The following is an 18262-nucleotide window of genomic DNA, read 5'->3' as shown; positions in this document are numbered from 1 at the left end:
CAGAGAGAGAGAAGGAAGTTCGTATCCATCATCCGTCAGAACGGTACACAAGGCTACACCGGTATCAGCACTGTGAAGACTGTTCTACTCTGTCTTTCGCCTTATATCCAGCGCTACGTTCGACCCAAAATCATACGCGTGTAACGCGTTTCTTTGTCCTGGACAATACGACGTTGAAGTGATTCAAGTCAAGTCGAAACAAAACGAGCTTTTTGTTGAAGTCAGTGTATCGTCGCCATCGCCATCAATCACAGGGATAGCTCTAGGTGTAGAAGCCACCACTCACATCTCGACATTGCTATACAACCTTGATGAAGACAGATCAAACAGCTATCGTCACAAGTGTGTAGAAAAGTGATTTCGCATGAGGAACAAACAAAGATCAACGCACGGTCATCAATCATAACCCCTATACAGACAGACTCACAACGACACAGGGATACATGAGTACAGTAACAAGATGACATCAATATCGACTTTCCCTCATTCTTCACATTCACCTCATATCGCATCAGCTTCACCTAATCCACTTCATAATCCCCAGTTATCACATGTCTTGGTACCTGAAAGTCCATTGATCGATCTGACGATGTCAAGTCCTGATCATAGGGGGCTACAGGCTGAGACAGCTAGTATAGCTTCTTCTACTGGAACAGGAGTGGAAGGAGTAAGGAGTAGAAGTGAATTGAAGAGGTATGTACTGTACTGTCTTATCACCCTACCTATTCTGTCTTGCCCTATTCAAGAACAGGGGGATCGTTTGATGTTGCTGCAGCTGTCCTATTGGTTTGCCTTTGAAAAGGTATATTAGCTGACTGTCTACCTTATTGGTATGTAGATCAGGATCACATAGACGAGGACCACCCGAACCTCGATTCCTCTCCGACCCATCGCCCGAGAATATCCTTCCTCTTCTTCAAGCTCAGGAATCCCCTAATAATGACGATGATGGTCAGATGGGCAGGGAGTTGAGGATAGGGTTGATTTTAAGGAGAGCACTGAAATTCGGCGTGGAGAGATGTGATTCTGAGTTGATTGGATGGTTAGTTGGATTAGAAGGAAGATGGGTAAGTGCAGTTGACCCTAAGACATCACGATGCTGATATGTTGTATGTGTGCATAGGCGGATATACTTGATAATCAAGCTCAGCAATTGGAAGATGAAGAAGGATGGGGATTGGTGGGGATGGCAATTCAAGCTTCTTGTGGTAGACAGGAGACTGAAGAATGCGTTAGGATCATCGTCGGTAGATGGGGTTTGGAAGTGGGGCAACGAGGTGGGAGAGATAGAAGTGAGTTTGATCACCTCAAAATCAGCTGCAATAAATCTTGAGATCGTCAGGTCTCATATGAAGCTGATAAATACATTGCGTGTTGCTCGTAGCCGGATGGACACCTCTACATCTAGCAGCACTGATTTCATCCCCACCACTCATATCCTTCCTCCTATCTCGAGGTAGCTCACCCCACGCCCTGACGAATCGCGGTCTCACACCATTAGATCTCATAGTGGGTATGCCAGATAAAGAGGACGTAGCGTTATTCCTAGAACACGCAACATGTTATGGAGAATCATCCTCAACTCTCAAAACAGCTACTGCACTCATACCTCATTTCCCACCAGCTCGTCAAGCAATGCTGGAAAGGCGTCGACGACATGCCACCCTCAAGATGGAGGCTATCGAAAGAGAAGAGAGGCGTAATCGGTTGGAAGTTGAAAGAGAAACTTGGCTTAGGGAAAGAGCGAGGATGGTCGATGTGGATCCGGAGTTGTTGATCAAACCATTGCCTACGAAACGGGAGAGTAAGACTCCATCGGATGATAGTGGTTTGGGATGGATGGGGTATGAGTTGGATCTCGAAGAGGAAAGAAAGGATGATGATGAGAGTGAATATGGGTTGGATGAAGATGATTTTAACGTGAGCATACTATAGGCGAATATCACTCAGCCCCACATGGAATATTATATGACTGACAACTTGTCGCATCTTATCTTTTCGCAACTAATCAGGTGAATCAGTTAGACCTCAATTCAAATATGCTGGTATTCTCCTTATCACACTTGCCTATGATATTCGATATTCTCATCCTGAATTACGCGCCTGTATGCCAACCGCTACAAAAACGATCGTTACCTGCCAATGCACTTTACCTGTATGCTAGATTCGCTCATTACAAATGCGATGAGGGGTGGTTGGAGGAGCTCATTGAAGGTGTTGTTGAGACTATCGAAGAAGGTGTACATGTAAGTTCTGTCATCGCTGAACTCCAACACCTCAGGCTGACCTCTTGTCATATCTCACAGAACAATGTCGAAAATCTCGCATATCTTGCCTTTTGGGCGTACAACTCGTCGGTCCTGCTTCACCTTCTGAAATCTGACCCGGGAATCAATGCTGCTTGTGAAGAGATGAGCTTGTTAGGTATGATGGAGGAGCTGATCAACGCGATTCATGGTAAGTATATTACGATAGTGTTTTTTGTCACGTCCAGCTTACTCGGTAATTAGTATTTATCATTCGGGTTGCTGAGAGACGTATCGACATCTACCTCGACGCTGCAATCCTCGATTATGAGACACTGGAAGATTTCAACGATATTCGATTCGAAGGTGAATGGTCCATTTTCAGATCCTTCGCACCCAAAAAGAAGCGCGAAACACCTCGAGCCGCTTCCATCTTCGCTCCCAGTCCCAGTCAAGTCAACAGCATCCATGATTCTCCTGCTTCCTCATCTGTATTGAGCACACCGCAGCGTACACCGAACCGACATCAGTCAATGAGCGATCTTCGACTCGGAGCTGGTACACCTCGCTCAATATCGCACGAATCCAGTATCAGTGGTGCATCTGGACACTCCCATACACCAACGGTAGAAGTTGAGTTGAATCCTTCTCGAATAACAGATATCCTCTCCGGAGTTCACCTCATACTTCAGCTATACGAAGTTAATCCCGCCATAGTGGTTCAAGCCTTCTCTCAAATATTCTTTTGGATCTCCTGCGAACTATTTAACAGAATATTGGCACAGAAGAAATACCTCTGCCGGACAAAAGCTCTTCAGATCAAGATGAATATAACGGCTTTAGACGATTGGGTACGAGCGAACGGTCTCCCGGTCCAAACAGCTACGAAGCACTTAGAACCTGTCAGTCAGCTCCTTCAGTGGTTGCAGTGCCTCTCGCAGATCAAGGAATTCGACACTTTGATCGGTACTATGCAAAATATGAGAGCCATCAACCCATTACAGATGAGACGAGCAGTCAGAGACTACAAGTACGAAGTGAACGAAGGGAAGATGAACGAGGAATGTGGTCAATACCTTGCTCAACTCCAGAAAGATTGGGAGAAACGCAGAGTTCAGTTCAGTGTACAAGAAGCTGAAAGAAGGAGATCCCATGGGTCGCTATCCGATCATAGTTCCAGTCATTCACATGGAGGACCACCGATGTCGGATGTATCTCTGCAGTCCAACATAGACGATTCTACGCCTATTGATGCTTTATTCGACGGTTCAACAGCATTAGGTGAATTCGTACCTCAATCAGCACCCGAATGTCTAGGTGAATTATTAGATAGTCGATACATGTTACCTTTTGTCTTACCTAATGACAATACGTATCTTATCGCTTCACCACCTCGAGATGCCGCATATAGAAACTTGTTGTTACCTGCCAGTCCATTTATATCTGACGGATCTGGAAGTTCGAGACCACCTTCCAGATCTAGTTTCTCATCTTCTAGACCTATGGGATGGTCATTACCGAAGCAGAGAAAATTGAGGGAATTACCGATGGATTTCTTTGAATGGCTGAAAGGGAAAGAAACGGATTACAAATTGAATAGTGATGCTTGGGCATTCAAGCAGAAGAGAGCCATCCCATCGACAAATCCGGAAGATGATGAAGATGACCGAGTGGCTACTATTAAAGATATTAGGGATTTACCAAAGAAGATAGAAAGGAAACGATCAATTGAAAAATCACCTACGCCCACACCAACTCGACCCGTCGTAGATACGATCAAAGCGAATGAAGTTCAACTTCAGGGATTATTACCTTCGTTGACTGAGGATGAAGAAAAGACACCTATAAGTCATAAAAATGGAGTGGAATTGCCTAGTTCGAGATTAAGAAGTATGAAATCGATCGAACAACTTAGAGAAACTTCAAAATTAATCCAATTCGATAATCCTTCTTCTTCCTTTGGAGATAGGAAAGGACTGGGACATGAAAGATCAGAATCGTTCGAACTGAAATTACGGATGCAGAGAAATTCTTCGGGATCGTACATGTCTCCTATGACAAGTCCGAATCCATCATCTATGAAATCGCCTACTCTCAGCCAAATGTCAGAAAGTTCAGGTGGAAGTGGAAGTGGGGGAAAGAAGAAATGGTGGAAATTGGGTAAAAAGTTGAGTACGATCAATCTAAAAGAGGAATTTTCAGTTAATTGGGATAAGGATCAAGATGAAGATGGATTTGATAAGAGGAAGATTAGAGAAGGTAGTGAAGATACGATTGGACCTGGAGGCGGATGGTATAGTCGGAATGAGATAGAGATGAGAACACCTGTTAAAAGCTCTGGTAGTGGAACACCTGGGAGAGAGAGGAACAGCTTTTTCAGTTGAGTAGTTTCGATAGATCATAAGAGCGATTCGTGTTATATAGAAAGGAGATAGACGGTCGTTTCTTGGTCTCTTTCGGTCGAGTTGTAACTAGATCCATCAAGTTCTTTCTTTTGCATCGCATCATTATTACGTCTTCCCTTATGCATCGCACGATCGTGTCTCCTCATGTATGTTCACTGACATGGGACGCATATCCCCAAGAGACGGTGGATCACACGCGTGATTTGCCAATCGCGACTTGACTCTGATCTGGGAATGTTTATGCTTTTAATGTCGATTCCCTAACTTTTGACTTTTTGGTGATTATGATCTTTAATCAACTCGTGATTTCATCCTTTTCAGCTCTTTCTACCTTTGTTATCCATTTGTATCTATAATATTACTTCGATAACACCGTCATCGTCGATATCGATCTACAAACGATTAGCAAGGTCAGAAAATACATCAATATCGATGAAGCTAGACGAGACGGAGTTAGACGAATCCTTCTTTGAGCGGCAATAATACGAAAAGTACGATTACAATCACAATAACAAACAACTAAACCCAACAAGATGGGTGAAGAAGATACCCCTCTACAGCTATCAGTCAAAGACGAGAAAGATGATACATTAGATATGGAATTAGATACGCCTTCTATCGTACAAGTACAGGAAAGCAAACTTGAAGATCTGTTCAAAGCCGATGACGAAGATAGAAAACCTGAGATACCCATAACCACGACAACTTCTGGGACGGGTTCACCAAGATCAGTCATAGGTGAAGAAGATCTTAAATCGCGTACCCATGCACGCGATGATCAACCACAACCATCTTCTTCTTCTTCTTCTTCGCCTTTTCCTACGACTGGAGGAGGTGGAAGGGGCAGACCTAAAAAAGTGAAAGATGAAAAACCCCAAATACAATTAATAGATGATTTGCCTACTGCTTGGGATGAGGCTCATGAAACATTTGTCAGTTTGGATAAATGTCATTACGAGTCTAAAGGATTGGGGTTGTCGAGGGAACAGGATGAGATGATGGTTTGTGATTGTGTCTACGATAAGCGTAAGTGATCGAGACTCCTTCCACGACCATTCATCATCTTTTCTTTACAACAAGCAAGTCTACGGGAATATGCAACATATCTCCTTCATGATGTGATGATCTGATATTAGTAGAGATTGTATATGCTGATATATGAACATTAGACGACCCAGACACAGATCCCTGCGGACCAGATTCAGATTGTATAAATAGGGCGTTGTTCATTGAATGTTTGGCTGGGGAGTGTAGAGCAGGTAAACATTGTCATAATCAACAGTGAGTACTCATTCTATCGTCAACCGATGCATTGGCGAGTGCATATCACGGCTGACTCGAATTCCCTCTTATAGGTTCAGTAGAAAACAATATGCGAATGTAGAAGTGGTCTTGACGGAGAAGAAAGGTTTTGGATTGAGAGCGGGATCGGATATACCTTCGTAAGTGTCACACCTCGAATCCTTCACATCCTCCAAAGGGATCTATGAAAGCTCATGATATGCGGTTTCGTTCATCATTCAGGAACACCCTTATATACGAATACATAGGTGAAGTCGTGGCTGAGAAAACGTTCAGAAAGAGGATGCAGCAGTATGCGGATGAGGGTATAAGGCATTTCTACTTTATGATGTTACAGAAGGAAGAAGTGAGTTTCGCTGCTGCACCCCAAACATCAATCATCTCCCTCCGCGCCGAGGAATTGAATAAGCAGGGCTAAGCCTTGTTCTGTAAATTCTCTGCAAGTCATATGCTTACGAATCTACGCTCTGACAGTACATTGACGCCACGAAAAAAGGTGGTATAGGCAGATTTGCCAACCATTCTTGTAACCCGAATTCCGAAGTACAGAAATGGGTGGTGGGCAGGAGGTTACGTATGGGTATCTTCACCAAGAGGGATGTAGTGAAGGGGGAGGAGATAACGTTCAACTATAATGTTGATCGATATGGGTGAGTCCTCCTACCAGTCTATCGTATATCGACCCAGAACGACACCATCACGCATTCCTGTATCGGAGGAGATCGTTTCAGCTGATACCTCATTCAGTCACGATGCCCAGATCTGTTACTGTGGTGAACCCAACTGTGTGGGAACGATCGGTGGAAAGACACAAACGGATGTGAGCTTGAGTACAATGAACGACCTGTTTCTCGATGGTGAGTGACCAAGACCACGCTGCTCTGTCTTGAGTATTCGTCCAGCAAGTGAGACTGACCCGCTCTACTCCTTATAGCTCTAGGTATTACCGATGAGGTCGAAGCGGGTGGTATGAAGGGGAACAAGAAGAAGAAATCCCGTCAACTCGATGAAGATTTCGTGGTGAGTCTAGCTATCTTTCCAGATCTAGGTGAATCGCGTAGCTGATCGCGTATCAACTGTAAGCCCACTTTACGCCCAATCCAAGAGCCAGAAGTACAGAAAGTCGCAGCTGCCATGCGTCAATCGATGGAGAATAAGACTATGATGTCTAGGTTGTTACAGCGTATAAAGGTGATTAGCTTCGTTCTTTGCGTATCAGCGTGACCAAGCTGATCAGATCGCAGATGACCGAAGAACCCGCCGTACAGAGGCAACTTGGTAGAATGCACGGTTTCAGTCTGATGAGTATGGTATTGGCTGAATTGGCAGATGATAGGGAGATTGTTCTGCTGGTGAGTAGCTAATTATCTCGACACATCTTTGTTGGTTAGCTGATTGAGAGACAATGCAGGCCCTCGAAAGTATGAGTAAATGGAAATTGCAGATACGAAATAAGATCGAAGATTCCAACATCGAAGAGCCAGTCAAGAAATTACAGGATAGTCAGGATGAGGAGATAAGCAAGCTTGCCAAGCAGGTAAGCTACTCCAGTCTAGATTCATTACAGAACATCCCATACTGATGTCGGTGTTAGTTGCTTGAATACTGGGCTACTCTTGAATTGTCGTACAAAATCCCTCGGGTCAAAAAGCTAGCTACTGTAAGTGAAATAGGGATCCCGTTTTGGGAAATAAGACTGATGAATTAAACCTCAGCTTGATGCCGAGGACGAAGCGGGTACTACCACGATAGCTGAGGCAGCTTCCTATTCCACATCCACACCTCGTCGTCCCGATGCATGGGAAAACACCACGCAGATCCAATTGGACATTGCCCCTGTTCGACCTCGCATACCGATCCCTTCATTTCACCGACCGCGTCCTCCGCCTCCTGCACCTGCGCCCCGACCTTCCTTGCCCGTATCCCAATCTTCCGATCGACTGAAACTAGACGCTATCATCGCTCTGGCTCAACAGAACCTTCAATCGGCTGTATCGAACCCTGCTCCCTCCGAGTCACCTGCTGCTGAGTCCAGCAGATCGGGTAGTATGGCTACAATCGAGGATGATGAACGTCGGAAGAGGCAGAAAAGATCGCATTATGATTTGAGTGATAATGAGGGAGAGGAAGAAGCGAAGAAGGAGAAGAGGTTGACTAAACTTGTGGGAGAGGTCGTAGTGAGGAGTATGAGTAAATACAAGGAACAGATGGAACATGATACGTTTAAGAGATATGCCAAGGAGGTGAGTCTACTTTACTGACAAGTGTTTTTTCTGTTGAGGGTTCCAGTAGCTAATAAAAGGACCACGTTGGCAGTGTACTGGGATATTAGTTGAGAAAGAGAAAAAGGGACATAGCTACTCGACCACTCGACATTCAACTTTATCAGAAGAGAAGAAAGCAAAGATGAAAGCTTTTACCAAAGAATTTACTCATAAAGTTTTGAAACGACTAAAAGAAAAAGGAAAATTGCGTCGAATTAATCCTCATCCAAATGCATCGTCTACATCTACACCGACATCTACATCGACTTCTTCACGAAATAATCTGAAAATTGAAGGTGGTATGATCAATACGCCCACACCTAGTGGAACAATTATCGAAACCCCAACTGATCCTGAAGGGTCCACAAGGGAAGGTGATTTGTTAGATGATATTTTCGGCAAAGACGATGATGATGTTGATATCGACATGGAAATGGATATGGATATGGAACAAAGTCCTTCTTCTACATCGCTATCAGCATCGAGAAAGGAAAGTATGAATCTGGGAAATGGAGAAAAGAGTCCCGTGGATGAAGTCAAGACTGCTCCTGTAACTGTCAAGAAGATGAATGGAGGATATACAGTCGAGAGGTTAGATCTGTCGACTTTGGGTAAAGTGAATGGAATGAATCATCATCAACAACCTGGTCAAACTTCTTCAGATGATCAGATGAATCAGTGAATAATACAGTAACTACATTTATCTATGTCTAGTAGAAGTTTAGTCTAGTATGTAGTCATGAGGTTATCATATCTTGTCGCATTGTAGATCTACCAATTCATACTCGATGAGGATGCAACTTGATTGTAATTTGTATTTTGTATCGAATACTAAAAACCGGATATTCATGAGAAGGAAATACAATCAAATTAAGCAGTCATATGTTATCGAGTATGTGTATGCTCATGCATCGCACCGTATCTAGGGGATATTCTTGACGTGATGTTTCAGATGAATCTAAGCTATGCCTTATGCTTCACAACATATAACTCATTCCCAATTTTCCCACCTCTCTAATCCCGTAACACTCCTCCCCTGGCCTAAAGCATCCACTACACTCTCACTAGAATACACACAATCGTTCAATCCCACTCCCCCGTACGCATTGCCAATCAAGCTCAATTTGCCTTTCCATCCACTACTATTGCTCTGTATACTCTCATGTAATTCCCTCAAACGTTGTCCGTGATTTAAAGTATAAGTGGGTATACAATCACAGTGTATCTTGCCTAATTTCAATATCGGTTGTACGTCCTCCAAATGGGGAAAGATACCATTTAAATGTTGTATGGCGTTATTGATTAATTCTTCATTCGTCTTTGGGGGAGTTGATTTGGGATCGTATGTCGACCAATATGGACCACCTAACATCAAAGTCAATTTGGTGACTCCCCTCACGTCCGTAGAGAGCGGTATAGCGGTAGAATCGAATATTACACCCAACACTCCAAAGGGATTGAGGGATGGTGAAGACCGAGGGATGAGATATCCGAACCCTGCTGGATGGATCTGAGAAGGTGAAAGGGGATAAACCAAGTTGACTACTCCTACTGACGTATAGGGATTGACGTCGAGGTGAGGGAGTGATTGGTTGGAAGGTAGGATTGAGGATAAGGTAGAAGATGATAAGGCAGATATTATATGGTCAGTCGTATATTTTCCTTTTGTCGTTTCGATTTCTACCATCCCATTCTGTTCTCCTTGTCGAGGTTGGACTGATATACTTTTCACCGATTCTTGAGATTTGATCTCCACATTCCCACTTCTTCGTATTTCTTCATATAGAGTATTCGTCAAAGTTGATAAACCACCTTTCAACCCATACAAACTCCATTTCTTACTTTCCTTTCCCAATTCTCCCAACTCCTCCTCCTCTGCTACTTGCGCTTTAGTCTTCTTACTTGCGGTTCCACCCCTAAGCATGCCTAATACGACACTTCCATATCGCTGCTCTGCATCCCACAATGAAGGAAAAGCCGATCTGACTGATAGATCTTTTGAGCTCGCGGCGTATATCCCATGAACCATCGCTGAAGCTAGGTTCTGAGCTATATCAGGTGAAAATCGCCTAGCGAAAAAGGAATCTACACTTTCGTCTGTAACACCATTGAGTCTAGGTCGGAATGGTTCTTTGAGAGCAGAAGGTAGTAGACCTTTGAGTAATGGCGAATCTGATGATATGAGGGATAAAGGTGAAGTCGGTAAAGGGGTTAGAGATGAGGTAGATGTATTGAGGAGGTATCGATTTTTAGCAGCAGGATGGGAGAATGGGATTGGTAATATCGATGAAGTAAGGTTTAATTCTTTTAACTATATTACGGTCATGTTGAACGAATTAGCTATATCACTTCGCCATATAATATGATACGACAAGATTCTCCGAGAACCACCAAAAGAGATCACTCACCAACCTCAACATCCCTTTCGCCCCTTCACTACCCCTAGGTCTAATACTCCTAGGTCCGCTCTCAATCGTCACTTCCCCCTTGATCATCTCCCTCTTATTATCGGGATTCTGGAATTCAACTTCATGCTTGGTAGAGTTGATCCACCCTCCTACTCTATTTGTAGACTCTATCAATGTTACTTTCTGACCGGAAGCCGAGGAACGAGTCAATTTGTATGCGGCTGTCAAGCCTGAGAGACCACCTCCCAGGATCGTTATATTCCGGGGACCAGGCATGTCGAGTTGCTTGATTCGGACAGAAGGTACACTAACGGTGCATCATCTCTTCATGAATATGATGGAGGTAATAGCAGTGTGACTTGATGCGAGCTACCAACAAGTAGGAATGCAACAAGAAGAAGATAGAGAGGATCGACGATTTCTCGATGGACTTTTCAAGTGGAGGTCATTGTCATCCCCGGAATCAACCGATCTCATACCATCTAAAATGGGACATGTCATGCATTGTACTTGAAAGTCATCATAATAATTCGTAGAGCGTATAGTAGGTAAAACACATGAGACGACGATATTAACAGCATTGATATGATCTATAACACAACTGTCAAAGAAAGGAAATTACTTCTCGAACAACCACTAAATGAAAAAGAAAGAAAGAAGTACAACGAATGATGATTATACACATATACTTCACCTTGAGAATGTCCTTGTCACACCGCACTGTGCTTCGGCTGTCCGTCTCATCCTCCATCTGTCTTTTCTTATTTACCTTATCTTAGCCAACACGCCCATCCCATCACCAAAGCCTTTTCCGACCTCACTCTTACTTTTCTGGAAAGCATTCCAGAACCTTAACGTCTCATCCCCTGCTCCAGTGACGATCGTCTGACCATCAGGACTCATAGCGAGGTACAACACCCTATAAGTGTGTCCCGTGAGAGTGGCTATTTGAGTCATCGAGGGGTACTTCCATATATGAATCTGGTTCGATACGGGTCCACCGGAATAACCATGGGTTGATACGAGTTCGTTTGAGTTTCGGGACCACATCAGGTTGCATACCTATAACATTGAACAATATGTCAGCTTGACCAAGATCATTACAACCAAATGCTTCAGAATAGATTGTAGTCAGGTAAAGTACAGAGAAAACGTCAACTAACCTGCGATCCAGTATCATATTCACTAACCAACCCCCCCGTCAAACTATTCCAAAACCTAATTTTCTTATCTGCTGTACCACCTCCACTAGCCAATAAACCTCTTTGATGGGGGTTCCAAGCAATCGCTTTCACAGCCGCACGATGTTCTCCAAATCTCCAAGTCGGTTTATTATCCGTTCCACCCCATACGAACAACTTATTATCGTTTCCTCCAGAAGCCAATTGATCCGTATCCGGATTCCATCGTAATCCACATACTTCCTGTTTATGATGTCCAGCCAATTTCCTTATATAGTGTTCTGGGATTCGCGTATCTCGATGTAAGATCGTTCGATCTCTCGATCCAGATGTAAGGATATGTGAATTCCATGCGAGGGCACCTACTCGACCTGTATGACCTGACATCGTTCGGATTCGCTTGCAATATTCTGCATCCCATATTTCGACTAGACCACTATTCGTCCCAATGGCTAATGTACTTCCCTAATAGTCAAATTAAAACAACACAAATGAGTTGCAGATTATGTTAATATACTGCATGCGAACTCACTTTATTCGTCCACTCTAGACCAGTGACTGTATCGTCTATTGACGCACCATCAGGAGCGACTCTAACGAGATCACAAAGTTTGGTAACTTTGCTAGTCTGAGCACTCCAGAGATAGACACATGAGTTGAGTCCTACTCCCAGAACGTTCGAGGCTGACCATGAGACGAGATTCAGGTAGAAATCGTCCTACTCACTCATTGATCAGCTGATGTGATCAGAGATTAGAGGCATATACTAGCTGTACTCACGGCTAATTCAGGTGCATCAAGCACTTTGAAAGGTGTTTTGGCAATTGATCTAATCTCTTTTCTAGGACTGAGTAACATTCTTTGACTTTCTTTTCCTACTGGACTGAGACTGTATGCGGGGTGGTTCATATCATCTAGACTATCCACTCCTAGTCCATTTACACCACTTAAACCTCCGTTTATTCGGACCGTACCGGGTGAGGTGAAATTGAGGATTCTTTTCTTGGTAGGAGTAGAAGGTGATCCATGGTTTCCTCCAGGTGGCGGTGAGAAAGCCGATCGTCTGCCCGTTGAATTAGGTGGAGAAACGCCTGGACGGGTCGTACCGGATGTCAAGGCAACTTGGGATTGATGAGCTCGATGATGAGATGAACTTGGTCCTGCACCTGGTGGTCTACCATGTCCTGACGTAGGAGTCGACGGAGCGTGCATGGGTAATGGTGGAAGTGTAGCTGCAGGTGACATCTCTCGACCCCTCTCTCCACTTGATGTAGCGGCAGGAGGAGGATAATGATGGGAAGGGGTGTCCCCCGCACCTGATATAGGATAAGAATGGGAATTATGGGTTGGAATGTTACTGGTATCGAATGTCATGGGTTGTCTGAGTTGTTGATGTCGTGTCCGACTACGTGATTGGGCTGGAGAAGATGTTCGAGAAGATGATTGTGACGGAGGAAAGAGTTCGGTTTTGAGTAATTGGGTGAATGTTGCATTTGCTTCTTCTACAGGTAATATCTCACGAGAATCAGTAAAGCCAAATGCATGAGAAACCAGGAATGAGATAACATCCCAAGTCAAACTTACCTCTTCTCACATCACCATCAAAAGCCTGAGGACCACTTCTCCTTCTCCCTTTGACCTTGCCCACCATCTGTCCGGTCACACCATTAGCATCGGCAGTAAGCTGGTATGCAGCATGTATATCGCTTCCGTCTCTTGTGGGGATGAACCTATGCAACAGCATATATGAGGCGTCAGCACACCTGCATCTTACCGCGTTTTGTCTACCACTGAAAGATTAAATCCAATCCGAAGATCTCTCCTTTTCAACCAGGTATCAACGAAATTGGAAAACGTTGTAAACATACCTATCGCCATATTCTCTTACTACGCCTTTACCCTTTCCCACATTGGCACCCATACTCATAGGACTAGCTCTGGGTGAGGCTGATCCATTCTTCATTGGACTGGTGATATCCCCGAACACATCTCCATTACCCACTTTCCCATTCGATCGGAGGTCGTATCGAGGTGAGCCAGGTGAAGGAGGATGAGGTACAGATGATCTGATCCTTCTTGAAAACTCTGTATCATATATCGACATCTTGTCTTGTGCTATATTCTGTGATGTCGATGTGAAGGGAGGAAGGATGATTCTGTTATATTGCTCAAGTGGGTTACGAAGGAAAGGATGGTGACGTTATTGATAATAATGATGATGATGATGATGATAGAATTGAGTATCAGTCTGAATCCAGCAGACCTCTTCTTCTTTCTTGTTATTACTATATGTATCGTATTGTGTCGTGTCGGAATAACAGCAAGTGCAACGAAAGGAGAGGTAAATGTTAAGACGTGAGTGTCTTTGGGTTTAGGATATGATGGATGTTTCTTTGTTGGTTCACTTCCACATTGACTGTCTTTGTTGTTGTTGTTGTTTCGGAAATCTAGGGTAATTCGAAGGTGGAGGAAGGGGTAGTGAAGAATGGTGTGATGGCGAAAGTTCGTATATTGTAACAACAGTGTTCTACAATCCTGACAGGAGCAATGGGGTAGTAGAGAGAGGATGGATGGGGTGTGGTGATGAGGGAGAGTGAAGTACAAACAGATGATGTTGAGTGAAGAATGAGGATGAGAACGTGAATGACTACTTGAGCGTGCCTCCTCCGATCATCAACAAACTCAACCCAACCACCAACACACATAAATGGGTAACATAAACAGGGAATGACAAATTTCAGTGCTTCATCACGCAGATGCTAATACATACCATCCATACCCCTATGACTGTCGTACCACTGAAGAAGGGCAGAGGCAGATGCAGATGCATGCATCAAGCGTTGGGCTGACGGACGCACCTCACAGGAACAAGCCAATCAAAGAACAGTCCGTTCACTTGTTTCCAAAAAAGGAGACAACCATCTCTCAAATCGCAGATAGGGGATGAGGTTCACGTCCGTTTATACACAATTGCTTGTTCAAGTATATAACGACTGAGCTGCTGGGTCTCGCCAACAACTCATGGTCATAATTTTGCTCTCATCACTTCTCCCTGCTCGCAATGTTTGCAACCGATCCTCGCCTCATTGCAATCACACACAATCTGGGCACGTTGAGAAATCATAAAATCCATCTCTCTTCCACAATACAAAAGACTTCCTACACTGAATACCCAAACTATTTCTAAAGTAAATAAATTTGTTTAAGCAGCGTGCTTGGCCTTTCGGACTTGGAGTTTTCTGTTGTAGAACTATTGAGCGAAAGAGCAATCAGTCAATTGTACTAAACAAGCTTCATCATTTACAATGATACGAGTACTCACCTCCAACTCCTTACCCTCAAGGATATAACCATCAGCTCTACCTGATTGACCAGGTCTGGAAGTAATGATAGCGAGTAATCGACCGGCTCTGAATTGTTGTTCGAGGAGGGGATCAATCTTGGCATCCTTCTTTCGTTCTTCGAGGACTCTCTTGACGTGGTTGGATTGTTTCACCTCAGCCTTCTCTTCAGTGGCAGCAGCGTTCTTGCTAGCTCGGGAGACGGGTTGAGCGTACTATATGATTCACCACGGAATATCAGTAACAGTCATGGGATAAAGTAGAGATGGGTGAACACTCACGTGAGCTTCGTACCATTGTCTGAAAGGAGTGGCATCAACGTCGACAACAGCAGATTTTACGAGGGTTTGGGTTCGGAGCAACTCGTTGTTGGTGGCGTTGTATCGCTACATCAATTCAAACATATCAGCAACGGTCATTGGAAAGAGGGGCAGTTCCGATGTGACGATCCTCTGCTTCTGCATTTCCCTCATCCCTTCCACGACGTTCGACGTAGTTCGAATACATCCCAACACCTTACCGTGAAAAGAAGGAGCAGATACTCACAACAGTCAACAATCTAGTCTTTCTAGTAACATGTTCGGAACCCCAAGCAAAGTTTCCAGAGTCCAATCGGAGAGCTCTGTACTTGGTGTTACCACCTCGAGTTCGAACCTCGTGGATCCTCTTTGAAGAGTCGAGCTTGGTCATGGCGGGTTGTCTACCCAACTCAAACTTTCTCTTCTTTCGGCTAAAGAACCAAAACATACCCAAGTATATCAACGAATATCCTTTTTTCCTTCCAGTAATTCTAGTTGTCACTCACTAGTGGGCTCTTCGAGCACCGGAAGCAGAGCGCTTGTGGCGCGAATCACGAGTAATACCCATTCTACGATGAATAGCAACTTATATTAGCAGAGGTTCTTTGATAATTTGTTGTCGAGTGTGTATATCCCAAGTAGCGATGATTGTTTTAAAAATTTCTCCTCTATTCTGTTCTACTATTCTCCTTTTCCCTTCGTTCTTTTGTCCTCCTATGATCCTAGTCCTACTGTGGCATCGCTACTTGGGATGATACGTTGACGTTGATATATGTGTATACTCACTTGAATGTTGATGGCTAAAGAAGAAAGAGAAAGAGCAGTAGTGGAATTGAAGATTTCAGGTAATATGGATGGATGGTGTGCAGTGCGTAGAGTGCAGAGTGAGGATGCATCCCAACCATGCAGGGTCAGCAGCATACTGTCGTGTGTACGGTGTGAGAGTGTTACTGCTATGAGTGGAGGAAAACGGAGTGAGGCGGAGTGATGGATGGGCCAGAGGGTGTGGCATATCGGACTTAGGTGATAGAAGGAATAAACGCCGATGTTAACGTGGCCCTCAACACCACGCGCTCATTCCGAGCTTCATGCAGGTTATTATGATGCATGGTCGTACTGGTTCAAATTGCATTCCTACGTCTGCATATGTACATGTTGTATATGTATGTTTACTCGAGCATCCTCTCTCTAGTCCATCTGTGAACAAATCATGCATACACCATAACTCGCTAATCCTCCGTCACATAACCAAGAGGAATACCAAATGCTAAATGCTATATGTCAAACATATCCGCCCATCTACCCACCTCCCCCGCAGAACTTTTCATTCCCTCCTCATCCCACCAACCTCTTACAAAAGAATATCTATCCACATACAGCGAAGCTATCTCCCCCAGAATCTTTTTCATCTTTGTTATATACACTTTGATCGATCTCATCAGATCCTCTAATATCTCTTGATCTTGCTCCTGAATATGTGGATTACGAGTGACGGTGAGGAAAGGTATCAAACCATTCAAAAGTTGGCCGAAAGAAGTTATATACCAGTTCAATATATTCCAATTCACTTCACCATCCTCTAATACCATACTCACCCCATCAGCCAATAATGGTAACTTACTTTCACTGACCATTGATGATTCGTCTTTCAGGATAGTTCGTTCATTGACTAACGCTTCTAACATGATCGAAAGGGGAATTAACAAATTCAAAGGATTCAACACCCCCTTTCCATCTGGGATGTTATCTAGAGCTCTTTCTTTCGGTATTAACGAATCTAGAATGTCCAATAGATGCTTAATCACCTCTTCGTCACCTCTATTGCCTAATCTGATCCCACTAGGTTGATTGTCCGAATAAGATGCAGGATGAGTTGTCGAAGTTGATATTGATCGTTTATGTGAATTCGAATGAACAGCTGAATCAGATATCGAATGATGTATTCTGGACACATCACCAGGAATCAGTGATCGAGGTATTTGGATTTGGTTGAATGATAAACTTCTTCGAACTGATAGGAAGTTCTCATTCACCTGGCCAGAAGAATGGAACTCAGATTGAGGTTGGTGGTGGGATGGGGGGATGTTAGAGACTGAATGATTCTTTCCATGTCCCAACTCATGTCCATGCGTCTTTCTACTGCTGTACTGATCATGACCCAATCCATGTACATTAGGTTTCTTGCCCTCCGAAGAACTCCTAGTGACCGCAACTTGTTGGGTGAGTGGTTGGTTCGATGGAAATCTAGGAGGTAGGTTACTGGGCATATAAGGTAATCCATATACAGGTTGAGGAGGGGATGTCACAGGATGGGTAGGTGGTATCGCAGGTTGAGCGGGCAGATTGAAGTTGAGGGGTGGACTATGGGAAGGCCGTTTGATTCCCATACCCATACCCATCAGTTCTTGATGTCCCACTTTGCCGTTTGTAGGTAAAGAAGGGATCAAACCGCCATCAAGGAGGAAATCGAGTGAAGGGTGGTTTGCCATTGTTGCTGTTGTATGGATGAAAATGCGATGCTATATGGTTACTTATTGATGAAAAAATGCTCGTTAGTACAACGATATTCTTCATCAGGGATATCCACAATTCAGTATATCACATCAATCTTCGCTGTATATGTATCCTTTGTTCATGGTATGAGTTTGTGAAGGACGCCTTTGAACGACGAATATCAAAGGACCAACACCACAGTGAAAGAGGGTACGTCCGAAGATAGTCACTAAAACACCATTCGTAGCAGATGCATATCTTGCACATAACATCTTCGATTCTAAAGTAACGTTGCACCCAGCCTAATAACTATTCATTTAATC

At 43.9% G+C, this 18262-nt stretch overlaps 6 protein-coding genes across 6 annotated transcripts; 2 read left to right on the top strand and 4 right to left on the bottom strand.

Annotated features, from left to right (window-relative positions):
* Positions 1 to 460: 460 nt before the first annotated feature.
* On the top strand, positions 461 to 4630 carry L199_004897 (uncharacterized protein; the record flags this gene model as incomplete). The annotated part of the gene is made up of 7 exons (XM_064890614.1): positions 461 to 693; positions 839 to 1067; positions 1124 to 1292; positions 1385 to 1920; positions 2013 to 2246; positions 2307 to 2457; positions 2511 to 4630. The coding sequence occupies 7 exons, from the start codon at positions 461 to 463 to the stop codon at positions 4628 to 4630; spliced, it is 3672 nt and encodes a 1223-aa protein (XP_064746686.1).
* A 554-nt stretch (positions 4631 to 5184) lies between these two features.
* On the top strand, positions 5185 to 8899 carry L199_004896 (uncharacterized protein; the record flags this gene model as incomplete). Its single annotated transcript, XM_064890613.1, has 13 exons — positions 5185 to 5677; positions 5821 to 5932; positions 6007 to 6093; positions 6176 to 6299; positions 6428 to 6603; positions 6701 to 6810; positions 6888 to 6973; positions 7037 to 7144; positions 7198 to 7305; positions 7365 to 7490; positions 7548 to 7613; positions 7669 to 8196; positions 8270 to 8899. 13 exons carry the CDS (start codon positions 5185 to 5187, stop codon positions 8897 to 8899), a joined length of 2754 nt encoding a protein of 917 aa, XP_064746685.1.
* Positions 8900 to 9208: 309 nt separating this feature from the next.
* Positions 9209 to 10901, bottom strand: L199_004895 (protoporphyrinogen oxidase; the record flags this gene model as incomplete). The annotated part of the gene is made up of 2 exons (XM_064890612.1): positions 9209 to 10528; positions 10626 to 10901. The coding sequence occupies 2 exons, from the start codon at positions 10899 to 10901 to the stop codon at positions 9209 to 9211; spliced, it is 1596 nt and encodes a 531-aa protein (XP_064746684.1).
* A 489-nt stretch (positions 10902 to 11390) lies between these two features.
* On the bottom strand, positions 11391 to 13910 carry L199_004894 (uncharacterized protein; the record flags this gene model as incomplete). Its single annotated transcript, XM_064890611.1, has 6 exons — positions 11391 to 11687; positions 11789 to 12271; positions 12339 to 12524; positions 12587 to 13308; positions 13391 to 13536; positions 13675 to 13910. 6 exons carry the CDS (start codon positions 13908 to 13910, stop codon positions 11391 to 11393), a joined length of 2070 nt encoding a protein of 689 aa, XP_064746683.1.
* Positions 13911 to 15008: 1098 nt separating this feature from the next.
* Positions 15009 to 16014, bottom strand: L199_004893 (ribosomal protein S8.e; the record flags this gene model as incomplete). The annotated part of the gene is made up of 5 exons (XM_064890610.1): positions 15009 to 15056; positions 15129 to 15362; positions 15429 to 15533; positions 15694 to 15877; positions 15953 to 16014. The coding sequence occupies 5 exons, from the start codon at positions 16012 to 16014 to the stop codon at positions 15009 to 15011; spliced, it is 633 nt and encodes a 210-aa protein (XP_064746682.1).
* Positions 16015 to 16720: 706 nt separating this feature from the next.
* On the bottom strand, positions 16721 to 17935 carry L199_004892 (uncharacterized protein; the record flags this gene model as incomplete). Its single annotated transcript, XM_064890609.1, has 1 exon — positions 16721 to 17935. One exon carries the CDS (start codon positions 17933 to 17935, stop codon positions 16721 to 16723), a length of 1215 nt encoding a protein of 404 aa, XP_064746681.1.
* Between the last annotated feature and the right edge of the window lie 327 nt (positions 17936 to 18262).

This window comes from Kwoniella botswanensis, chromosome 1 (genome assembly GCF_036426115.1).
Source record: "Kwoniella botswanensis chromosome 1, complete sequence".
NCBI lineage: Eukaryota > Fungi > Basidiomycota > Tremellomycetes > Tremellales > Cryptococcaceae > Kwoniella > Kwoniella botswanensis.
Note: the sequence above shows the minus strand (reverse complement) of the source record. Positions and strands in the feature narration are given on the sequence as shown.